Consider the following 24,539-nt stretch of genomic DNA (forward strand, 5'->3'; position numbering starts at 1 on the left):
TTGAGGGTGGTTATTATAAAGTGTTACTTCTATATTGTATCAATATTATTAGTAACTTGTCAACAGTCAGTTGACTGTTGGCAGGGGGTCATCAATAGTTGGCCAAGCTGCAAAGCCATAACTCATCGTCATTTTCACCTAAAAGTTGTTTATAAACCTATCCTTAACCCTAACCTTAACAGATCCGTCCACCTACAAATTAAAAATAAATAGTTGAAAGTCTGTTGAAACGATCCTGTTGACCGTATTGATAGTAGTCTAGATACTACCCACAGTCAACTGACACAATACTGATAGTGATAGGATGTAGACACAGTCTACAATGGCTTATCAAAACAAAGTGTGACCGACTTACAAACATGAAAACCTCCCAAAAGTATAACTTACAGAGACCTTTGGCATTGCTAGCCTCCAGCTAAATCACTTTATATAGTTGCAGTTGCTATGGCTATGATGCCTCAAGGACATTGACATCTTTCAGGGTAAATCACACAATTAATTTCAATTAAATCCAAGAAGAAGAAAAAACCTAATGTTAATGCCAATACATTCATTCATCATAGATTTCATTAGGGTACAAATGACAATGTCTGAAAAGCGTTGTTTTAACTTTCTGGTGAATGCAAACTGATAACTGTATCACTGATTCAATAGAAGCCAATGTGCAATTAGGATGAGAAAAATAAAACTGCTGTGGCATTAGCTCGAAGCAAATTTGAGCATTTCTCATGTCAAACAGAAAATATGACAGCCAACGCTAAGCCAAAGCATACTTTTCACAGTTCATTAGCTAGTGTAACTATGTATAATTATCCCCTCTGCCTTCTGTCATGTAGATTGGAGATGCTGTAGAATCTCCCCGAAAATGCTCTAAAATAATTATGTACTCATGCAGATTAACAGAGATATAGACACGTGCTTATGTGCAGCAGCACTGCATAATGAGTATCTTCACTCGGCAGACAGCGTTTGGGGAATATCCATTTTGTATCTCACCGCTGCAAGTGCCCTTCATCTATCAGAGTTAATGAGTAGCTGCCACCTTGTTTCTCATTTTGCCTATTAAGTCAGCAACTTAAATGATGATGGCGTGTGTGTCATGCAATTTGCAGAATTTTCTGTCTCCCAACATTTCAGTCTTGGGAGATCCGACTGCTTATGCCTAACTTGCCCCAAAACACACATTCTCTCTGTGGCTCTTCTCCTTAGTGTAACGGTCAAAGGCATTTGTTTCTTGCCCCTGCCAAGGAGGGCAGTCCTTGCTAGAGTCCAGCTGTGCATCTCAAACAGGACAGCAGTCTATGACATATCAGTGGCACCGTGCCCACCCATACACATGCGTACGACCTCCATGAATATTCCAAGTTGTGACTTCCTCAGACCGGCGGTTCCTCTCTCTACACCTCTTTCTCTTCTTTGTCGTTAAATGATGTCCTTCTCAAGTTCTCCTTGACTTTGACAAACTCTGGAGCTTTCATCGCTTCGTCTTGGTGCACCTCTTGCTCCTTCTCCAGCTAGAACAAAACCAGGGGGAAGAGGCTTGAGTTTTAAGCTCAGTCCAGTATTGCAACAAAACCAGGGGGGGGGGGGGGGCTGGTTGAGGTAAAGGCCCAGTGCATTAGAACAAAACCAGGGGGGAAAGGGTTCAGGTAAAGGCCCAGTCCAGGGAGGGGGGGGGGGGGGGGGGGTACATGTACATGTCTTCTGAAGTTATAAAAGGTTGTTTACAGACCTGTATTTTGAGTTATGATGGGCGAAGAAAGTTCTTTATACCTGTATATATATATATATATATATATATATATATATACAGGTATACAAAAAGAAAACATGTAGTCAAGAACATATTTATGTGAATAAACCAAAAGATTAGAATGTTATCTACTTTTTGGATTGTAGATTTAAGGATTAAGGCAGGGTTTACCAACTTCCAATCCTAATAAACCTAAATGATTATATGCCTGTTAATGAAGAATAATTTGTCTCTATTCCCATATGCAAATTAACTATAGTAAAACTTAGAGAGTATTCCTGTGGGGATTTCTTTGTACACATTACCAGTACATAGATTTACCACATAAATACGGTATACACACTATAGATTCATCATGGAAATAGTGTAGTGATTCACCATAGTATTTCTGTAGTGGAATATTATAGAATATAAATGTATTGTGAATCACTAGATTATTCCTGTTGGTTTTCCCACAGACATGCAACATTTCTATAGTTATTCATAGTATTTCTATAGTAGGCTATTGGTGCTTGAGAAGGAAAAAAACATGAATACTATAGTTTTAGTTCATTTTCATACAGGTTTCAACATGAAAAACTTCAGCCAAAATATATTTTCCACAATGAAAGCCATGCAGCTTGCCTACAGAGATGCTATTTTGCACTCAATTTAAAATGTCAAAATCAATCGCCTACTATGCGAAAGACATTTTCAGTTATTTAAATCTGAGCGTCCAGGAATCTTTTAACTTTTATCTTAAATTTATTTTTCTTTTCTCTTTTTTCGCCGCCTGATTTTTCTGTGCTTTTCCTTCCATCCCAATTTAGTCATTATGCCAATTCCCCCCTCCCCTACCTGGTTGTTGTGCGCATGTGCCCCCTACTGGTCGGTCAAGGGAGCCCTGAGGTCTACCACATGCTTCCTCTGACACATGTGGAGACAGCCAGCGGCTCTCTTTTCACCTGACAGCGCGGACTCTCATTGGTGAAGTGTAACGCGTGGGAGGTCACGCTGCCTTCACCACTTCCTGTCTTTTGCTGTGCAGGCGCCCTGACCTGACCTGTAGGAGTCGCTGTCCACAACGCCAGATTACCACCCCATCGACTTCCCTCCCGCTAACTCAGCCAAACGAGTTAGTATGACGGCTGGTCCAAGCCGGAGGCAATGCTGACACCCGGATTCGAGACCAGAGTCTCTCGCATTGGTGATGAGCGCAATCTCCGCTGCGCCACCCAGCCGCACTTTATCTTTAACTTTTATCTTTTAAAAAAGGTTGGGAAGTTCTGGGTCAAGGGTTGAGAAACTGAGCTAAGGGAGGATGCTATTGAGTGGTGAAACATAATCTAGCCAAACACGTGTATACAATTAATTGAAATAATCTATGGCAGCCCCTTACAGTAACATCTACTCATGCTGCAGTGTTGGCGAGAGTGTCCCGTACCTCGTCCAGCTTCTGGTGCCTCTTAAGGAGTTCCTGCTCCAGAGGGGAGACTTTCTTTCTGGCCTCTTCCTCCTGCTTCTTCTGCTTCATCATCTGTTCTCTCTTCCTGGCCTCCAGCACTCGCTGCAGCTCCGGCTTACTCTCCACACTGCCTCCGCCCCTGAGTCGGAAGAAGGACAGGTCACATTAGATTAGACTAGAATAGACAGTAACAAAGAGATAGAAAGCAGGACCGATGGTGTTTCTGTCGTTGTTTTCATCTCCCCCAGCAGAGGGCGCTCCTGTCGTGTTTATGTACGGCTTACCCACTCTCTTACTGTGGTTACATACCAATAATACAAATTAATAAGGGCACTCCGTTTGGTCACGCCAGGTTTGTCAACAGATAATCTAGTGTAGACTAACTGGAAGACTTGGTTTAACCCTTTCAGGTATTTCAGAGTTTTATTTACCAACAACAACAACAACAACATCAATGTTTGTGTCTCAACATGTCTCTCTATCTCATTCTATCTCTGGCTATTCTCAGCTCTGTGCATGGCTGTTAATTGATTTAATACACAGTCTGGGGAGGTGCAGTCACAGCTTTTTAATGAGTCGGGATGGAGAGGGAGGACTGAGGGAGACATGGTTACACAACAAATAAACATGATGGCAACGAGTGATTCTGTCCTTCTCAGCAGCCTCACATCTGTGTACACAAACACACCCACACTTCTGAGTTCAACCGAGTAGACACATACACACTGTGTATGTACGTCCCTTTGATTCACCCTTTGTATACGCTGGTTTTCATTGAGAGAAATAATCGAGTGTTAAGCCGATCAATAAATGTGTGGACATGAGTGCGCGTGTCTACGCCAGGAAGTGGCAATTGAAAACCAATAAGGCTCAGCTGGTGTTCCCAGATGGACGGTGACGTTTGTGACACACAGTGAAGCGTGAAGAGAGTAACACGACGTCACCATGAGACAGGAAGTGACTTATGGTGAACAACTCAAGGACTCTTTGTTTAGTTAGAAAACCACTATTTGTTTTGCCACCAGACCAATCAACGTATACAAAACCTGAACTTACTATGGTATCGACCGCCGCTGAGGGCCCAGACAGTGTTCGTCCCGGCCGGAGATCTTACTGTTATCTCTCTTGTCTTCTTTGAAAACCAGCCCTTTTGTTCTGTTTCCTCGTCTTTTCCTCAATACTACACTTAACATTAGGGCTATAGCTTGGACTGCCAGACTAAATACCCCCTAGACTGGCTCTAGTCCGTAGCAACATACACACACACAGACACACACTCCTACACACACGTGCCCGTGCACATAGAGAGACATATTTTATTTGCTTGGAGGTTCAGTATGGTGACACATTAATGCATCACTAATAGGCCTATATAAATAAATTAAACCATATTTGCTGTCTAAGGGGAACATATAATGGCAATGCATGATAGAGGACATTACATTGTGAAAGGGACTGACATCTGAGCCATGTCATTTTTGGTTTACTTGTCTATTCACTCGAGACCCCACTGAGTCCTCACAGCAACCAAAGTCTCCTGTTTCCTCAAACCACAGAGAGCTAGAATGACATCTGAACCCAGTTCTTTTCCCATCTATGTTTTGTTGTCAAATCGATGTCCCCTTCACCTCTAAGATTCCCTGCCTGCCTTCGACATTACAGTAACTGACACTGGAAATCCTTTTCATAGAGAAGAGTGGCCACGATCAGAGAGAGAGAGAGAGAGAGAGAGAGAGAGAGAGCATGCGAGAGAGAAAGAGATAGTGAGCATGAGGGACTCGGGAGGGAGAGGGAGCGAGAGAGAAAGAGAGCGTGAAAGATATAAGGGCTACTCAATCTGAGAGGCTCAGTTGTTGATGACCTAATTCTTGCACTCCCACATCATTGTTGTGTAGTTTAGCTGTTGTGTAATTCTTCACTCCCACATCATTGTTGTGTAGTTTAGCTGTTGTGTAATTCTTCACTCCCACATCATTGTTGTGTTGTTTAGCTGTTGTGTAATTCTTCACTCCCACATCATTGTTGTGTAGTTTAGCTGTTGTGTAATTCTTCACTCCCACATCATTGTTGTGTAGTTTAGCTGTTGTGTAATTCTTCACTCCCACATCACTGTTGTGAAAAAGACGAACCATCAATTTATAAACAAATGTTGATTGTCACAAAAACTTGATCTGTCTTTTTTAAATATATATATTTTTTAACTTACCAAACGTACAAATTACCCGATTCAACAGGCATTCAATATAAATACAAAATATATACTATATATATATAGTCTCTATTAGTCCATTCCTCAATATACTACATGCAGCCCAGGTTCAATGATGCAGCTTATTTTTTTTTCCTTCAGATCAATACTGCGACGTGGACATATTTAAACAGGTTCATGTTACTGTAGAGGTACGCCTACACTTACAGCCAACCTGCTCAAGGTATAATAGAGGACGTTTCTCAGACAGCAGCCTGCTGGTGAATGCTGTAACATGCTCTGACACCCAATTTTCATTTGCGGTAACTGTAGCCCACTCTAAGTATGGTTCTTTCAGATGACAAGTTGACTGTTGGCTTTTATGATGTGAAAGATTGAAAATCTTGAAAAATGTAAAAGGTTGAAAATATAAAATATATTTTGTTATCTTTTCTTGCTTTAAGAGGACTACAGGGGGACGTGAAAGGCACTCTGTTGCTCACACTCAAGGTTTCTGCTCCAACTTCTTCAGCCATGGTAATTTGACAAAGTTCCCGCAACAACTCAGCAATCCTAGCTGATATGGTGGCGGGCTGTTGCCTAGCAACGTTTAGGCTCAGACTGTAATAAGCCAGATAATTCATATTTAGAAAGTGTGTGTGTGTGTGTGGGGGGGGGGGGGGGGGGGGGGGAAGACTTCTGTTGTATAATAGGAAAATTCACAGTACAGTATCTACCAAATACATTTTTAGATGTATGCAATAAAGATAAATGGAATGTGAGTAAAAACAGACAACAGTAATTCTGTTCTTTTCCATTCTGATTCAAAGGAGAATGAGTGACCACAACACCGCTGCAGTGTTGCAACCATGGCTGGCCTTGATATGAACTCTGTCACATTGTGTCCTTCATCCCCTAATTCCCTGGTCAGGTCCCTGACGTCCATTCCTTCTTGAGAACGTACTAAGCAGATCCCCTTGGAGATCTTTCCCTACTCTTCATTGATAACTGAATTTACTGTATAGAACCGGTATAAACATGTTGGAGTGGGACAGGCAGGTATTGAATTGTGGACTGCGGTGGCCGAGGTGGTCAAGAGCTCAATGTAGCGGCGGAGTGGGGGTGGGGTGTTGGTCCCGGGGGATCCGGCGGTCTTGGGGGGGGGGGGGGGGGGGGCAGGGTGTCCAATGTCTAATGTCTTTTGCGTTGTTTGTGATGTCTTTATTATTTTTACTTGGTATTTTTATTTTGTATTTTGTATCATTAGTTAAGTCTTGATCCATAAGTATTTATTATTATTATTATTATTATTATTATTATTATTATTATTATTATTATTATTATTATTATTATTATTATTATTATTATTATTATTATTATTATTATTATTATTGATGTTGATGTTGTGTTGTTGTTTGTTGAAATTGAAAATAAAAAATGTGATTAAAAAAAAAAGAACCGGTATAAACATATCTCCTCATCACAGTTCCAATGGAGACTTTATGCTTAGTGCACCTTTCAAACATACATACAGTATCTCACTTCGCTGGTGTTCACTCCCTCTTTGTCTGGCTATTAGGTATTTGGTTTCCCATAACGGACCCAGATTCGAGCGTGAGCTGTGGTGAAAAACGCTCTGACGATTTCGGCAAAGCTCGATGACAAAGAGGTGAAGTGGAGCAGCCTCGCCTGAAATCTTGGAAACCTGAATATCTCCCTCGGGATTCTCCTGTTGCTGAAATGTGATATAGATTTGATTTCCCACGTGAGTGACCCGGGTTTTAATTCTAAAAGCCAAGTGAATGGCAGGAGCAGACAGAGTACATGCTCCTCTCCTCTGGCTTCTCTATACCTACACTTGAAAACTGGACAAACTCAAACAGGACAAGGTCTTTCACTTGTGATGTACGGCGCAGTCTGTAAGTCTTAGGACAGTGAACTTTCTTTTTGCTGCTTTGGCTCTATACGCAAGCATACTGGATTTGACATGGAATAATGAGATAATAATGAGATTAAAGCGCAGACTTTCAGCTTGTATAGGAATGGTAGCCCTTCTTATACATAGTCCCCCCCATTTTAGGGGACCGAAAGTAATTGGATAAATTAACATACTTAAATAAAGTTGTTACATTTAATATTTGGTTGCAAATCCATTGCAATCAATGACTGAAGTCTGACTCTTAAATGGTCATTTGTGAAATGATTTAGTCTTTCCTACTAACAAAGCAGAGACCGGTGCTCCGGTGGATGTGGATGAGACTTAACTCATTCAGAGCTTTGGTATTATGTTTCCTCGTGCATACATGAAAGGGGGGTTGGAGCGGGCCCTACCTCCGTGCTGTGATCACTGCCAACGGGACATACACATAGACACAGAGCAATCGCGGGGAAAAAAATATCGAATCAACGCAATATTGGTAATATAGAGTCCTTACCTGGTCTCTGGTGTACTGCAAAAAGAATAATCCAATTATCTGATCGCCATTCCAGATATCCACAGTGATCCTGTCTCTGACGTTATCTGGCATTGCACATGAATGGGGCTGGGAGGGTCAGTTGTCCAAGCCATCCCTACAAGTGCTTGTTTTGCCGGAGTGTTTAGGACCCGCCCCTAAATGGAGTGCAATAGCGGCCGCAAGGCGGTAGGCGGCGGTATTGACCGTCTGCAATCTCAGACACATTCAGTATAGCATGCTGTACTGTATTGAGCTGTACTGTACTGTACCCATTCTGCAATCTGTTAATAAACTTTTCAATCAATCAATCAATCAATGCACAGGCTGCCCCGATGAATTAGGAATGGCAATAGCGAAGAAAAGAAATACCGAAACAGTATATCTACGTTTCCGGCACTCAACGGTCGGGCCACAGAAACGTAGACTACGTGAATGGCACAGAAAGTGTTAACGGCAACATACAGGTCCGTGACATTGAATAAAAAAAAAAAAAAAAAAAGAAAAGGAAAACGGACCAAATAACGTATATATACATGGTTGGCGTTCAACGGTTGTCGGCCAATCGCGTATATAAACGTTGTTGGCGGGGAATGAGTTAAAGGGGTACTTCACCAAAAACAATGGTGATTTATTATTGCACATAATCTCACACACATCCAAAAACTCTAAACCATTTTGCACACGTTAATTTAGTCTGAGAGTAAATTAGTTTGAATATGGCCACCGGTGATGTCATTGGGGACATTGATTACAACCCAATGTAATTAGCACAACACAAGGATTCAATGTCCCAGATGACATCACTGATGGCCACATTCAAACTCTTTCACTCTCAATAACTGTCTAACTAAATTAATGTGGGCAAAACTGTTGAGTTGTTGAATGTGTATGAGATTATGTGCAAAATAAATCGGCACTGTTATTTTGGTGAAGTGACCCTTTAACTCATTGACATCTTTACTCCCCATCGTATATTCTATATTATAGCTATGGAGACATACTATGGTTCATTTGAAATGCTTATATTTATACTCCCAACAGGGGAAAAAACTTTTATTTCTACAACATCCGTTCCTGTGCAATCCCAGGCTAAAGAGTGGCCAGTTTCCCAAAAATCCCTGCTAATTCTCTAGTAAGAGAGATATCGTGTCTTTTGTGAAGCTGCTCAATACTTTTACATTTCCAGGTCAAAGGGCTCATGTTGATACATATTATTGCTCTATTCACAAAACCACCATGGGTAATCTTACTTGCTTCTCAACTTGGCATCCATTCCGGCTCATCTGGGTCTGACTCTGTAATCTCGCTGTCTGTGTCGCTATCGCTGAACATTTCAGTAAAATATCCGGGCTCTGGATGTGCTCTTGCGACTACTGCGGCGAGGTGAGACGCTCTGAACAGATAACATTACATCCTCGGCCGGTTTGGCTTTTGTATTTTTCTAATTTACCAGAAATGCGGACTCCAACGTAGTCTGGTGAAAACGCACATTCTGGATAGTCTTCACCTTGTTTTTCCTATTCATGATAATCTCCAATCGCTCGTTACACACGGATCACTATTGCCGCCTCTCTCACAAACAGTTTGCTGATGGGGGACAGGAAACTGGCCCAGATGTACTCAAAAGGTAGGCGACACTGCCATCTATCGGGATTTGATCGTTATAACAGGGTTACCACATCCATCGGTACTAAATACTTATATGTCCCTATGCCATAAATGTCATGTATGTTGTGTATGTCATAAATGTCTATATGAATTGAAAATGGGGGACCCTGATGGAAACAAGACAAACGTCTTTCTCAGGTCTGCATCCCCTTAACAATTGTATGTATTGAGCCGTACTGTATTGTACCCATTCTGCAATCTGTTAAATAAAGTTTTCATTCATTCATTCATTCATACACAAGGTGCGGGAGAGTGTCTAGTATCGTAATAAAAAAGAAAAACATAAAACGAATATACTAGTTTTTGGCGTTCAACACATGGGCGCAAAAAACAAATATACTTGTTATTGGCAGTCAATGAGTTTTCTGGTGTACAATGGACTCTCCATCAGAACAGAATACTCAAACACAGTATGGGATATGTATTGCAAATGATTTTCAACCAAATTACAACTTTATTTAAATTCATGTTAATTTGTCCAATTACTTTTGGTCCCCTAAAATGGCGCGGTTAACACATTGAGTGCCACGCCCCTTTGACCATATATGGCCGTTCCGTGCCAGCGCTGAAGTCAATGGGAGGTCGGGGAAATTTGCGAAGGCTTAAACTATATCTTAAATTATGGCTATGGGTCTAAAACACCCCTCGCTTATCAATGACTTGCTTGCAGTCAACATGTACGAAACGGATTATTTTTTCATTGGTACATTTCCGTTTTATACCATTTTGAATACGAGTATAGTTTTGGAGAGTTCTAGTAATTCCAGAGAAATTCCGCGATAATAGCTCTTTAGTGGTTAGAGAAGCGGGCTGAAAAATCTATTATCCATGACCTGGTCAGCGCTAACGTCATACACGCACACACACACACACACACACACACACACACACACAGACACAGACACGCTGCGATAGATGAGAAAAAAACATCTGATTAACCCAATACTGGTAAAATAGAGTCCTTACCTCACATCAGATGTTCTGCAAAAAGATCAATCCAATTCCTGATCGCCATTCCAAATATTGATCGTGTTTATTGATCCAACGTTATAGTCCGAAACACATAATCGACTCTGCTCTGAGGGTCCTCAGTCAATCTGGTAACACGATACTGCTTGCCAGAGATGGGAAAACCCTGGACCGGACTTTTTTTCTGATGCACATGGCTACCCAATCCAATCCAATGATGTGCATTACCATCCGGGAGACGATAGGCGGCGGTATTTGCCCTTTTTGAGCTCAGACCCATTCACAATGATAACGTCAGGCTAGATGGATGAAAAATGAATGGATATCGTTAATAAAAGAAATAACGATTAAAAGACGAGAAAACTCATCATTGGCACTCAACGCATGGCGAGTTAGCACAACTAATCTCGTCGTTGGCACTCAAAGTGTTAAGAAGGGCTACAATAAAAGATAAAAAAGTCAGTGTGAAAGTCTGCACTTTAATCTCACTTTAGTTGTTCCATTTTAAATCCAATTAAATCCACATTTTTAAAATACATATGGACTGCTCGGTATATCAATATTCCATGGTACCATGATCCTTATTTGACTTTTTGCTTATCTTAGGTACCAAATACTTTTCGTTTGAGGAAACCCTCCTTTGTGTATTAATGACCTATAATCTTCAACTCATTCAGAACTCAGCGGCCCGCCTGATCTCAAACCTACCGAAGTCGGCCCATGTCACCCCACTTCTTAGGGACCTGCACTGGCTCCCCATTGCTGCACGAATCCGCTTCAAGGCCCTCGACCTAGCATACCGTGCGGCAAAGGGAACCGCTCCCGCCTACCTCCGGTCAATGGTCTCTAACTACACACCCTCAAGACCCCTACGCTCTGCATCTTCTGGCCGCCTCAGACCTACTCCTATCCAAGCTCCGGGAGGGTCATCAAAGAGAAGTCGCCTATTCTCAGTCCTTGCCCCACAATGGTGGAACGAACTACCCACCCCAGTTAGGACAGCCGAAACACGTCCAATCTTTCGCCGTCGACTACCATTATCTGAATAAAAAAAAAATAAAAAATCTAACCCTAACTAACCGTACTGTCATGCACTTGTCCTAATAAACTAACCTACACTGTAGCACTCAACACTTTGATGAACATTGTTGCTCAGCTGATAGAGTTGTGCCCTTCCTGATGGCTTGTCGTACAGAACTTGTAAGTCGCTTTGGATAAAAGCGTCAGCTAAATGACTAAATGTAAATGTAAATGTAAATAATATATATATATATATTTATTATATTTATTTTGGGGCTTTCTGTTTTTTTCACCCATCCCAATTTAGTCGTTATGCCAATTTCCTTCCTGATCGTTGCACGCATTACCCCACTGTCGGCCTGGGGAGGGTGTAGAACTACCACATGCCTCCTCCGATACATGTGGAGTCGCCAGCCACTTCTTTTCACCTGACAGCGAGGAGTTTCACTGGGGGAACGTAACACGTGCAGAGGGTCACGCTATTTCCCCCCTGCTGAACAGGCGCCCTGATCGACCAGTAGGAGTCGCAGTTTACAACGACCAGGACACATACCCCACCGGCTTCCCACCCGCTAACACTGCCAATTGTGTTAGTAGGGACGACTGACCAAGTCGGCGGTACCGCTGACAGTTCTGCTTAGATACTTAACGATGTGGTATGATGTGGTATGTGCCATGGGTCATTGATACACTTGATGGCAATATAATAGAACATTGAATGCTTGAAGCTCAAATACACACACAGACACACAGTGTACGTTTTGGTACCGTTTTTGGCTCAGGAGTAGTTCTCGGTGGAGGTCTTGGTGGCTTTTTGAGGCTTTTACTGGATTTACCAGCTTTTTGGGCTTGATGAGATCATCATCGTCATCTGCGTCCATGTAATCTGGCTGTGGGACGTAAGACACGGGAGGCGGGTTCCTCTGGGGGTTCCTGCGCCCCCCCTCACAATTCTGCTGGTTCCGGTGATGGTTCCTCCGGCCCCCCTCATAACTCTGTAGATCTGCATAGGCTGAGGCTGACGAGGCAAGGAGAGAGAAGGAAAGACAGAGGACAGAATGAACAGGGGGAGAGGGAGAAGGAACATTGCAAAGAATCTTTGGTCATGTTATTTAAGCTGAAGTATACACTAAGGGAAGACAGGAACGTTTAATTTTCACTTTTCAGAACGTTGCGTTATGGCAGTCAGGTTAGATGTCGTTTGTCTCCTGAACTATTTTCGTTGTCAGAAGCTAGGCGTCGTCACTGAATCTCATTGAGAAACAAAAGTAGCCAAAAACCTGGTCCCATGTTAATTAAAAAAGAGTGCTGATCTTGAACCAATCGAACCTGGTTTCATATAGCTTTTTGGGCTTGATGAGATCATCATCGTCATCTGCGTCCATGTAATCTGGCTGTGGGATATAAGACACAGGAGGACTAGACTAGAGCCGAGGCTGGAGATCAGGGAACACAAACATCCAAAGTGTTTTTTGGAAGCTGGAAAGTGGTTGTAACAGACGCCCACAGCTCTGCTGGGTCCCACAAACAGGAGAGCAAGAGAACACGCATATTTGCTCTCATTAACGGCACTAAAGCTGAGAATCATCAGAGAGTCTGCCAGCTTCTGCTATTGACAGTGTAAATTTGAGAACAACACAAGCCAGCATTCTAGAATCTATTACATTTTGATTTCCTGTCAGTTGATATAAAAAAAATTAAAACACTGCAACAAGAAATCAACTGCAGTTGTAGCTGTTTCCTAGCTGAACGGTGGTCACTAGGTACTAACAGGCACTTCACACTTAGCGTCTGTCCTCCGACAGCCTCGAACAGTGAACCTGCCACTCACCACCACGTGACCATGTATGTTAATTACCACGGTCTTAGCCATTCCACCACCTAAAAATGATCCAATTTAGGTGGCGAAGTGGAAGGTATTTAACTTTGAGTTTACACCAAGAGGCTACCATTGCAAGGTTTAAGAACCTCGCCATACTAGCAACACATTCCACTGAAATGAGAGGCAATGTCTCTCACCGTTGACTACAAATTCACATTTTTCATATTTTTTCCTCTCTCTATACTGTACATTAGGATGTTGTAATGCAATGTTACACAGCATAATGCAGAGTACCCACCCCGGGGCATTCGTGAGTCACTGATTAGCCACTCTGCAAAGGTTGGGACAGTGACATCCACACTGCGGCCTCTATGCAATGCCACTCCTTACTCTCTGAGTGGAACATTGTGTCCTTTGTTGATGCGTGAAAAGCCCTGGAAAAAGTACATCCTTGAGGTCCGATTCGTGTATGAATTAGCTTGATCAAAACCAATGGATTTTCTGCATTTGTGGTATTATTCTTATTATAATATTTCCCAGGCTCAGAGTGATATTGTAGACAATTTGTAGAGACTCTTCCATCTACTCCTCCAGTAGTGTCCCTGTCTATTTGTGCCTGTATAGACCAGATTAAGGAGCACCTGATACGTTATTCTGGGGGGAAAGAGATCCGGTGTCATACGCAAGCAGACACAATGCCTGCCTTTCTCAAGTGCAACCAGAGACCACGATCCACTGCTGCTTAATATTTCAGAAAAAATTTAATGAACTTGTTTTGTCCTTCAGCACATCTCAATCAGAGACAGTGAACAATATGCCATGACAGGCTTAGTGAAAGGAAGGGAGGCGATGTTCAAGGAATTACCGGTTGTAAATTCCAGTGAGGGTGGATTAACAAATGGAATGTTGTCATTGCAAACGTATTATACTGGTAATCTGACCTGCAAACTGTATTAGTAGTTCTGTTATTTTTCCATCACTATCTTGATCATATGTGGACAACTGCTGACTCTCATATTACAAGCTATAGTCTACAATAAAAACTGCATCATGCTTTTTCATCACATACTGTACCTCTGGGTAATTTTTGTGGGCCAGCTCAGTTTCAATCCCAGTTGTTAATGTAATGTAAAGGATAACATTATACCACACAAAGCTAAATCATAGGGTTGGACAAATGTTTTAAATCTCAAACCAAAAGGGGCGCCCCAGTGGCGAACCACATAGCGCGCTCAGCCGCGACACGGCCGACCCGGGTTCGACTCCCGAACCCGTCGTTATTTGCCGAATGTCTTCCCCCCACTCTGTCTCCCATTCCTCCTTTGTCTCTCTCTACTGGACTGCCCAGTAGAATAAATAAAGCGATAAAACGCCAAAAAATATATAAAAAAAAAAAAAAACTCAAACCAATGACAGAGCTCTGGATGCGGGGATTTACCGTTTCACTAACATTAGCATGAAGTATATATATTATAAAGTTTGTAAAATGTTTGTTTACGTTGTATTTTTGGAGAATGACAAAATAGCTGGATGAACTGGCAGAGGTGATGGAGAAGAAAGGAGACGGAGGCAGAGCTCACGACTGAAAGAGTGAAGGAAGTAATAAAGAAGAAAGTAAGACATGAGAGGGAGGAGTGGTGAAAGTGAAATAAAGAAAGTGAGATGAACAGATACAGAGAGCTGGAGATTCATAATCTTTTCATGGGCCCTGATCTAGCCATGCTGCTCACCAGGCTCCACTAAAATCACTGATGCAGCCCATCAAGACGGGACAGGGTGGGAGGGGGATGGGCGAGAGATGTGTCACTAAAGCAGCTCACATTTGTGTTGGATCTATGTGTGTGTGTGTGTGTAGTTGAAGCCCTGAAGCTGAGAGATGTTACAATGTGTTTTTTAACCATACCTTTAACATAGCCATGTACCTGGTGATTATGGGCTAGATCCACAAAGAATGGATTGCACGGAGCAAGTTGCACCCTTACTTACAATTCATTATGAATTGAAAATGGGGGACCCTGATGTAAACAAGACGAAAGTCTTTCTCTGGTCTGCATCCCCTTAACAATTGTGTGTATTGAGCCGTACTGTATTGTACCCATTCTGCAATCTGTTAATAAAATGTTCATTCAATCAATCAATCTGCACAGTGATTGATTGAATGAACATTTTATTAACAGATTGCAGAATGGGTAGAATACAGTACGGCTCAATACACACAATTGTTAACACATTGCCCGCCGGGGGTTATGCCCATCTCATGCCCCTCTCTGCCAGCGCTGTAAGCCTATGGAGATGTTTACCTTCTTTGCAGGGCTATAACTTTTTAAATTGTATTGCTATATTGACATTACTATGGCCCATTCAACATCGATTATCTATCGTTCAGGATGTGGGAACGTTATACTTTTTCATTCATACATTGTTGTGTTAATACCTTCTAGAATATAAGTATGTTTTTAATCTTTTCTGCTGTAATTCCAAAAACGCTAGTTATAGGCCCAAATGCATTATATAGATTATCGATTGCCGTTTTCCCCCCATACACGCTACACCAAAAAACTCAAATGTATATGATCGGTATACATTATGCCTCATCATGCGCGGAGGAAAGGGGGGGGGTCGTTTATAATTCCCCGATCATCAGTGTTACATCCCAATGTATGTGCTTCCCCAGTGTGTGTCTTCTCCATTTTGTTTCCTCTCTTCAGCCAGAACCCGTCCTCCACCATTGGTCCCTGCTAGGCCTGCCCTCTCATTAGCAGCACAGCACCGATTGGTGGATGGGTTTCAAGACTCCAAGACTCAATCAACAATCATCACCCACCACCCAATCATGGATCACCACACACCTGTTAAAACATGGCTTCTCACTTCAGTGTCTCTCTCGCGTCTATACTTTCCGTAGCCGCATTTCTGCAGGACGCTCTCTGATTGGCCGACGACAGTTTCTACACTGGTTAGGCTGCGTCTATACAAATAGTAGCTCCAGTTCTGCAGACCCCTCTCTGATTGGTTGAGCTCCATTTCTGCAGCCCCCTCTCTGATTGGTTGAGCGAAGCCCCTCTCTGATTGGTTGAGCGCGCGCATGCGCATGAGCCGCGACAAGCTCCTCCAGAAACTCCGGAGGAAACTCCGTTAAGCTCCAGAGAGAGAGGCTGAAAACACACAGTTCTTGCCCGACGGATGGGAGCGAATCCCGGATCCGAGGTTTCTGATGACTACCCCCAAAACATGGAGGTCGCGAACGCAATTTATACGCATGGAAGTATTGATTACGCCATAACGAATCATTAAAAAAATATACCGTTAACTGGAATATGTTGTGTGTGCCTTTCTGAATATGATTTGGGAGGGTTATAATAGAAGAAAGACGGTGTAAACAATATAACGTTATGTGAATAAACCGCGAAATAATAACAAATTCCTTGGTCAATAGAAGTCTCTGTGATACTTTCTGAATATGATTTGGGAGGGTTATAATAGAAGAAAGACAGTGTAAACAATATAACGTTATGTGAATAAACCGCGAAATAATAATTCCTTGGTCAATAGAAGTCTCTGTGATACTTTCTGAATATGATTTGGGAGGGAGGGTTATGAATAAACCGCGAAATAACATAACGTTATGTTATATAATGTTACAATGTACAGTTTCTAACAGCTGGCTGTGTTGTGAAATGTGCATAACGTTATGAATAAACCGCGAAGTCACGCGAAATAACGTTATAAACGCGAATCTGGTAGTACATTTATTTTTATCTTCTTGATATGATAACATTACATCCGCCTTTTACCGCATGACGAGCTAAACCAATCAGAGAGGGGCTTCGCTCAACCAATCAAAGAGGGGGCTGCAGAAATGGAGCTCAACCAATCAGAGAGGGGTCTGCAGAACTGGAGCTACTATTTGTATAGACGCGGTTAGGCTTAGGCACTCTTTCGAAGTAGGTTAAAGTGGAAATGAAGCAGTGTGCATAAATACATATTCATAGCATCACATTAGTATTTAGATAAGCCACAGAAGAAGTCACGTTATAAAAATAAGCAGTTTCTAAGAAAAAACGATTTGTTGTGTACATTTCTGAAGCATTTAGCATTATGGCCATTTTGTTGCTGACGTCATACCGTGGCTTGGGTGTATACACTCTGGTTAGCTGCCTATATTGAATGGGTCGGTCAGCAAATAAAATGTTGCCTACAAAACAACGGGACCGCGGTGGTTCTGTTTGTATTGCTCCTGGCTGTTCAAACTAATTTTACCATGTGAGAGAGAGGAAAGTTGGTTAATTTCCACAAACTACCAGTGAAAAAAACAGTGTTGTTGACATGTTGGCTCGGGCTGCCTGCACCCAGACGGCGCGACCAGCCTGTTGTACAGGGAAGGAGGATCTGCAGCGAACACTTCATTGCCTCGGATTATGTTGTTGGGGTGGGATGTTTGTCCAGAAGACCACTAATCAGCTGAAGCCGGACGCGGTTCCCTCGGTCTTCGACAGACAGACCGGCGTTAGCTCTCGGGGCCCGGCGTTAGCTCTCGCTAGCTAGCGTTAGCAACCGGAGCGTCGCGGAGCATTCAGCCTGCTGGCTACACAGCTTGTGTAGCCAGCAGGCTGAATGCTCCGCGACGCTGGTTGAAGTGGGTCTAGGTAGCCAGCAGGCTGAATGCTCCGCGACGCTGGTTGAAGTGGGTCTAGGTAGCCAGCAGGCTGAATGCTCCGCGACGCTCCGGTTGCTAACGCTAGCTAGCGAGAGCTAACGCCTGGCCCCGGCTGGTGCCAACTAGCTCCCGAGAGCTAACGCCGGTCTGTCTGTCGAAGACCGAGGGAACCGCGTCCGGCTTCAGCTGATTAGTGGTCTTCTGGACAAACATCCCACCCCAACAACATAATCCGAGGCAATGAAGTGTTCGCTGCAGATCCTCCTTCCCTGTCCAACAGGCTGGTCGCGCCGTCTGGGTGCAGGCAGCCCGAGCCAACATGTCAACAACACTGTTTTTTTCACTGGTAGTTTGTGGAAATTAACCAACTTTCCTCTCTCTCACATGGTAAAATTAGTTTGAACAGCCAGGAGCAATACAAACAGAACCACCGCGGTCCCGTTGTTTTGTAGGCAACATTTTATTTGCTGACCGACCCATTCAATATAGGCAGCTAACCAGAGTGTATACACCCAAGCCACGGTATGACGTCAGCCATGACGTCAGCAACAAAATGGCGGCGCCCATGTTGAAAACAGGGATATTATATTATATTTTTCAGACAAATAAGATAGATTTCACATTTGATTATAGAACCCTGTCTTACACAAGGTACACAACAAACAAACTAGGATCACATTGCTCACTGCTTCATCTCCACTTTAAGGTTAGAGTTTGTCTTAGAGCGTGACGGCAAGTTCTTTCAACGGTTAAGCTTAGGCACTCTTTCGAAGTTGGTTAAGGTTAGAGTTTGTCTTAGAGCATGGCGATAGAACACCAGGTAGTTTGCAGGCTGTTCGACGCGGAAATGGGCAAAGACACAGCTCGTCACGCGATTGGGCAAACATGTCAGTGGCCAATCAGAGAGCGTCAGTCAGTGGCCAATCAGAGAGCGTCCTGCAGAAATGCGGCTACGGAAAATATAGACGCGTCTCTCTCTCTCTGGCATGAGGCTAGGCCTAGTGATACTTTGTGACATTGACTTTGATACTATTGCATTTGTTTATTGGCCTTTGTGTTTTTGGAAATTGCCTTGTGTGTGTATGGCCACAGAGAGAGCATTGTTAGCTTTAGATTGTTTTGTATATATTTTGCCATTCTTGTCTGTACCATTAATGTGTTTTTCTCTCTTTTCAGGAAGCACAGATGGGGTGAGCACCGTGAGCTGCCATTTCATTTGGATATTGTTTTCTCCTGTTTTGGTTAGGTAAGGGTAATTTCTTTTACCATAGATTAGGTTGGTTTATTTGGAGAATAGTGGTGTTTGTTTGTTGTTTTGGCCTTGGCTCACCCTTGAGCTACATGTGCTTCCTTTGCATTTAACAATAAATATCCTTGTGTTTACAAACGTGGTCCATCATCTCTTTCAACCAACTGTTATGTTACAGCCCTTTACCCTTAGACCCACAGGGGTCGTAACAATCAGTAACTGCTTTATGTAGGTTGAGTGGATATATTGATCAGATGGTTTGCAAACAAGGAAATGCACAAAAATAAAGTTATATTCCTCTTACCGTGGACCAATGAGACTGGCGGTGAACGATCCCAATTATACGACGCCATTGTCACACATGCCTTCTTGGACTAGAGGAAATAATAACTAAACTAAACGCTACTTGTGGTCACAGTATGTCCATGTTAACACATTGACGACCACGGCTTGCAGTGTAATATATGGCTGGAGGACAACGCTTTGTCAACAAACTGATGTACTTTCTAACAGCTATATATATACTTTATATTATTGCTATCTGTCCATTCTCATTGTCACTTGAGTGCATAAACCGTGCCTTCATAATGGCTTAAAGAAAATAAAAATCCATCGGTTGGTTGTCATTTTATAGCGCCGTGAATATAAGGTTTATCGCAGTTCACATCGTCTTTTTTTGGGGAGCTAGATAATAGGCTAAAGGCTAGTCATGTTATATCAAACGCCATTTCTGCTGTATATATACGAATGAAATAAAACAAACTGCGTAGCATCCGGACTATTACAGAGCATCTATGGATGAAATGGGGGCGGCGGGGGACGCCGATTACTATTATTGATTAGCAATACAGTGTGCGTTCAAGTAGCCATTTTCACTGATCGATCACGTTGCGTTTTAAAACAATGTCCAATCCAGCTGTAATTTGGGGGAATAGTATCCTACCATCAGCCCATGTGATTGCCGGCAGCATTTCGTCATTAGTCATCGGAATCTGGTAGATCGATATGTCCATTGGCTGATCATAAATCCCATTATTCCAGGCTGAAATCTGCGTTCGGTAACGTGATCAAAGATGGAGTATGTTTGGCTGGGATCGAGGCTCATATGAAATGCCCACAGACAGTAAACCTTTTTTTTTCAATCGCCCTCAACGATACTGCAGTGGAGCGATGGCGCCCCTAAGCAGATCTGGCCGGTATTGCATGTTTCGAAAATCAAATATGCGGGTAGGTCCTGCAAGTCGATCGGGGACGTTAATAGCGTTATTAATATGGAATAAAACAATAACAACTCGCCACGAGTTAACTCGTGGCTCTGGTCCACAACGCATGGCACCGTAACACGAATAACTCGTGGCTAGTCCTTAAAGTGTTAATACATAATCTGCACTTGGGTCTGGAACAACAACAACAACAACAAACACCAGTTGTTACACAAGCCAGGTTCAGAATCTTCCACTTGGGTTTGATATAAGCCTCCAAAGTCAACACAGGCTGCATGTCAACCGGTCACAGCATGGACTTTCAGGCGTTCTTTGGTCCCTCTATCCTGTGATTTCATTGATTGGAGACAGAACATGGATAATAGCTCAGCGTTCCCACAGCAGGTTATTGATGTCTGGAGTGCTGCATATCATCTGGTTACAACTACACACTGCACTATAGTGATCACTGATAACTGGGAAGCTGTAATCATATTTGGGCTCACTGGGGTGCATCTGGAAGAGGTCTCTGACTCGTCCTTGGTACGGTAGCGAAGGAAACATGATCATATCATATTATAGCAAATCGGCTGTACTCTCAGCTAACTCATTCATCCTGAGGAACATTTTTTAAATAAAATGTAATAATATTATACTGTACATTTCTTGATATTGTGGAGTCAGAAGTGGAGGTCTCATAAATGCATACCTCTCTCTCTCTCTCTCTCCTCTCTCTCTCTCTCTCTCTCTCTCTCTCTCTCTCTATGTGTCCCAATTGTATACAAACAGAGCACTGCTTGTCGTCATGGTAACATCAGCTTAGGACCTGAAGATGCCCAGAACTGCCAGTCTCCCACGGGGTAAAGGCTGGTGGGTGGGTGGGTGCTTGAGCTGCGTTCCCATAATGCACTCTGAATACAGAGAGAGGCGCAGCCCCATGAAATCACAGCAGAGTCTTCGTCAAGTCATTATCATTGAAAAGGAGCCGGGGACTTCCTGGGGGCTTCCTAGTGTCTCCACACCGACCACAGACCAACCAAGTACTCTTAAGACCATTTAATATACTGTAGGCTGTCACACTACTGCAATGATTTACTCGACCAAATGAGTGGACTGGTGTGTGAATAAAGTGTTGCAATGCACACTGTACACTTGTTGCTCAGTGCCCCATGACAAAGGCAAAGACAAACACACAGACATTGTTGCTCATAAGCGCGCGCACACACACACACACACACACACACACACACACACACACACGCACACACACATGCATATAATGTGAGCGGGCACAATATGTCAAATACGCACTTACACTGAGAATTGTGTTGACACGGTACTGAGATATTGTGAACCGTGCTGTTGAAGTGAACCAGAGAGCAAGCGGACTAGAACCTCCCTTCTTCCAAATGTACCACTGTCACGACTCACAACCATGGAAACTATCATAAAGAAATAACAGGACTGTGATTGAATACAGCGCTCTAGATCTCTGCCACACAGATACAGACACACAATCACAAGCACAGACACACATGTACACACATTGGCACACACATACACACACTGATAACTGTTCAAACATGGGCGCCAGCAGTTTATTTGAGGAGATCACAGCCAAGCCATTTTAGCTTAAGAGGTTGAAGTCTAGTTTTTCCCCTGCTCAGACAAACAAAGCCTTGAGATACTGCTGCTTAAAACCAACTCGATAGAGGTTGCAAATGGAAGACTAGCTAAAGATTACTAAACGTCTCCTACAGTATTTATCAGTTTGCATACAGTCTTTTTTTTATAATTTTTTTTATAACTGGGAACATTTTCAACCAGCAAAAGATACAGCTGCAGATACAGAAACAGCTGTCTCTACAAACAGGAAAACTCAAACTCAAGTCAAGTGTGTATGTCTGAATCTCTCCCTCTCTCTCTCTCTCTCTCTCTCTCTCTCTCTCTCTCTCTCTCTCTCTCTCTCTCTCTCTCTCTCTGGTGGAGCCTGGTGCTGTGGAGTGGGCTAAAACAACCTATAACCACATCACACCCTGTATTGTGCTGCCAAATACCTAATGCGTACAAAGAATAAGCTACAGTACTTAAACAAATTAAAATAAAATGCAGATCACCACATGTGTGCAACAATAACACAAGTAAACCAGCTGCACTCTTATCAGGATTTACTTCCAAGGTGGTCCTCTAATCCTGTGACAAATAAAGTCTGTGACACTCCACTGAATCTCTCTCCCTGCACTGTTCCACCATCACAGTTGTGGCTGCTTGGTAAACTCTGGCTCTGCCCTGAAGGTCTGTTTACCAAAACAGTACATTTCCACAGAAAGGTGAAGTAGCAAAATATACCAGTGTGCTTGAGAATAATTTCCATTATTAAACGCTGTCTCTTACCTGACTTGACTATCCCTTCCCTGGGTCTGGCAGGCTGCTCGGGGCAGTACAGGCTATCGGTCATTCTCTGGGACATCTCCGTCTCTTCATAGGTACGTGTGTGCTGGTGGGGGTACGTGTCCTACAAGCCTACATGTCCCATGTGCAGCAGAGGCCGGTGAGAAGCGACACCAGGACCAGCTCTCCTTTAAACATGCCTCCCATGCACAGTGTAAACAGTCACATGACCACTCCTGGAGCATTCCACTGGCCTCTCCCTCCCTCCCTGCCAGGCCTCCCCTCCTTCCTTCTACTCAGTCCTCTCTCTCTCTCCCTCCCTCCCTCCCTCCCTCCTCTCTCTCTCTCTCTCTCTCTCTCTCTCTCTCTCTCTCTCTCTCTCTCTCTCTCTCTCTCTCTCTCTCTCTCTCTCTCTCTCTCTCTCTCTCTCTCTCTCTCTCTCTCTCTCTCTCACACACTAATTCACTCCCTTCTTTCTCTCTTACCTCCCCCATCTCTCACCCTCCCTCCTGGACCCTCTCTCTCCCTCTTTCTATCTAATGTCATAATCTTCAACAGTGTCGCTCACCCACCCACTCTGTCTAACCTGTCCCACTCTTCCCACTCTCCCACATGCTCGCTTTCTCTCTCTCGCCCACTCTGTTCAGTCACAGGTACCTTCTCCTACCTAACTCTCCACTGTCACATCTCTCTCTCTCTCTCTCTCTCTCTCTCTCTCTCTCTCTCTCTCTCTCTCTCTCTCTCTCTCTCTCTCTCTCTCTCTCTCTCTCTCTCTCTCCCACTCTGCTCTGAGAGGTGGGAGTGCCTTCTCCCATCCACCTAACTCTCCACTGTCACAGATCTCCTCACTCTCTCTCTTGGCTCTCGCCCACACTCCCTTTCATTGACTCACCAGCTCTCTCTTTCCTTCCTACCTACCCTTCTCCTATGTCCTCTCTCTCTCTCTCTCTCTCTCTTCTCTCTCTCTCTCTCTCTCTCTCTCTCTCTCTCTCTCTCTCGCTCTCTCGCTCTCTCTCTCTCTCTCACTCTCTCACTCTCTCTCTCTTCCTCTCTCCCCATAGCAGCCCCCCCCAATCTTTGCTTGTCTCTAGCTGGCAGGATTAGCTCAGGGCTTAATCTCTAGTCTAGGGTTTACTGCTCATATTAACCATGCTGTAAATCATCTGTGTTCTAGCTCTTATACACAGCGGCATATCGTATAGGTGGTTTCAAACAACAATAACATTCTGAAAGGACAGAGTGTATTTCCTGCTAATGCAACAACGGACAGAAATACACTCGGATCCAAATTGTTCCCTAGCAACAGCATTTCAGTGAAACCAACTATAGAGTTTTTGGATATGTCATAGCTAGCCATAATACCCTAGTCTTTTACACATGTCTCACAAGCTTTCATCATTCATCTTGCTAAAGGGGAATACACCACTGAGCTTAATAATTGTCTCATGCTATCCCTTCAGCATAGGACAGGTATTCGTCAGTATTTGTGCAACTCTTTCCCAAAGCCAGAAACCACATAACCAATCAGCTAATCTGTGATCTCATGAAGATCTACACCCTGACATTGTGGAGCTTTTGCATAAAATCAGTTGAATTCTAACAGTGATAACTGATCTCAATTTGAAAATCTTCCAGTATCCTCAGAATGGGCACAGTCCCCCCCTCTCAGTTTATTCTCAGTGGAGCTATAATGTAAATTTGTGTGACATGATCACAGATA

At 43.2% G+C, this 24,539-nt stretch overlaps 1 protein-coding gene across 1 annotated transcript; it reads right to left on the reverse strand.

The window, feature by feature from the left end:
- Positions 1–95: 95 nt before the first annotated feature.
- On the reverse strand, positions 96–22,962 carry LOC311230534 (protein FAM107B). The gene is made up of 4 exons (XM_084316840.1): positions 22,823–22,962; positions 12,267–12,516; positions 3,177–3,336; positions 96–1,514 (listed from the first exon to the last, which is right to left on the reverse strand). The coding sequence occupies exons 1-4, from the start codon at positions 22,896–22,898 to the stop codon at positions 1,398–1,400; spliced, it is 603 nt and encodes a 200-aa protein (XP_084172966.1). The 5' UTR covers positions 22,899–22,962; the 3' UTR covers positions 96–1,397.
- Positions 22,963–24,539: the final 1,577 nt, after the last annotated feature.

The sequence above is a fragment of the Notolepis coatsorum genome (assembly GCF_963971535.1).
Source record: "Notolepis coatsorum genome assembly, chromosome: 6".
Taxonomy (NCBI): domain Eukaryota; kingdom Metazoa; phylum Chordata; class Actinopteri; order Aulopiformes; family Paralepididae; genus Notolepis; species Notolepis coatsorum.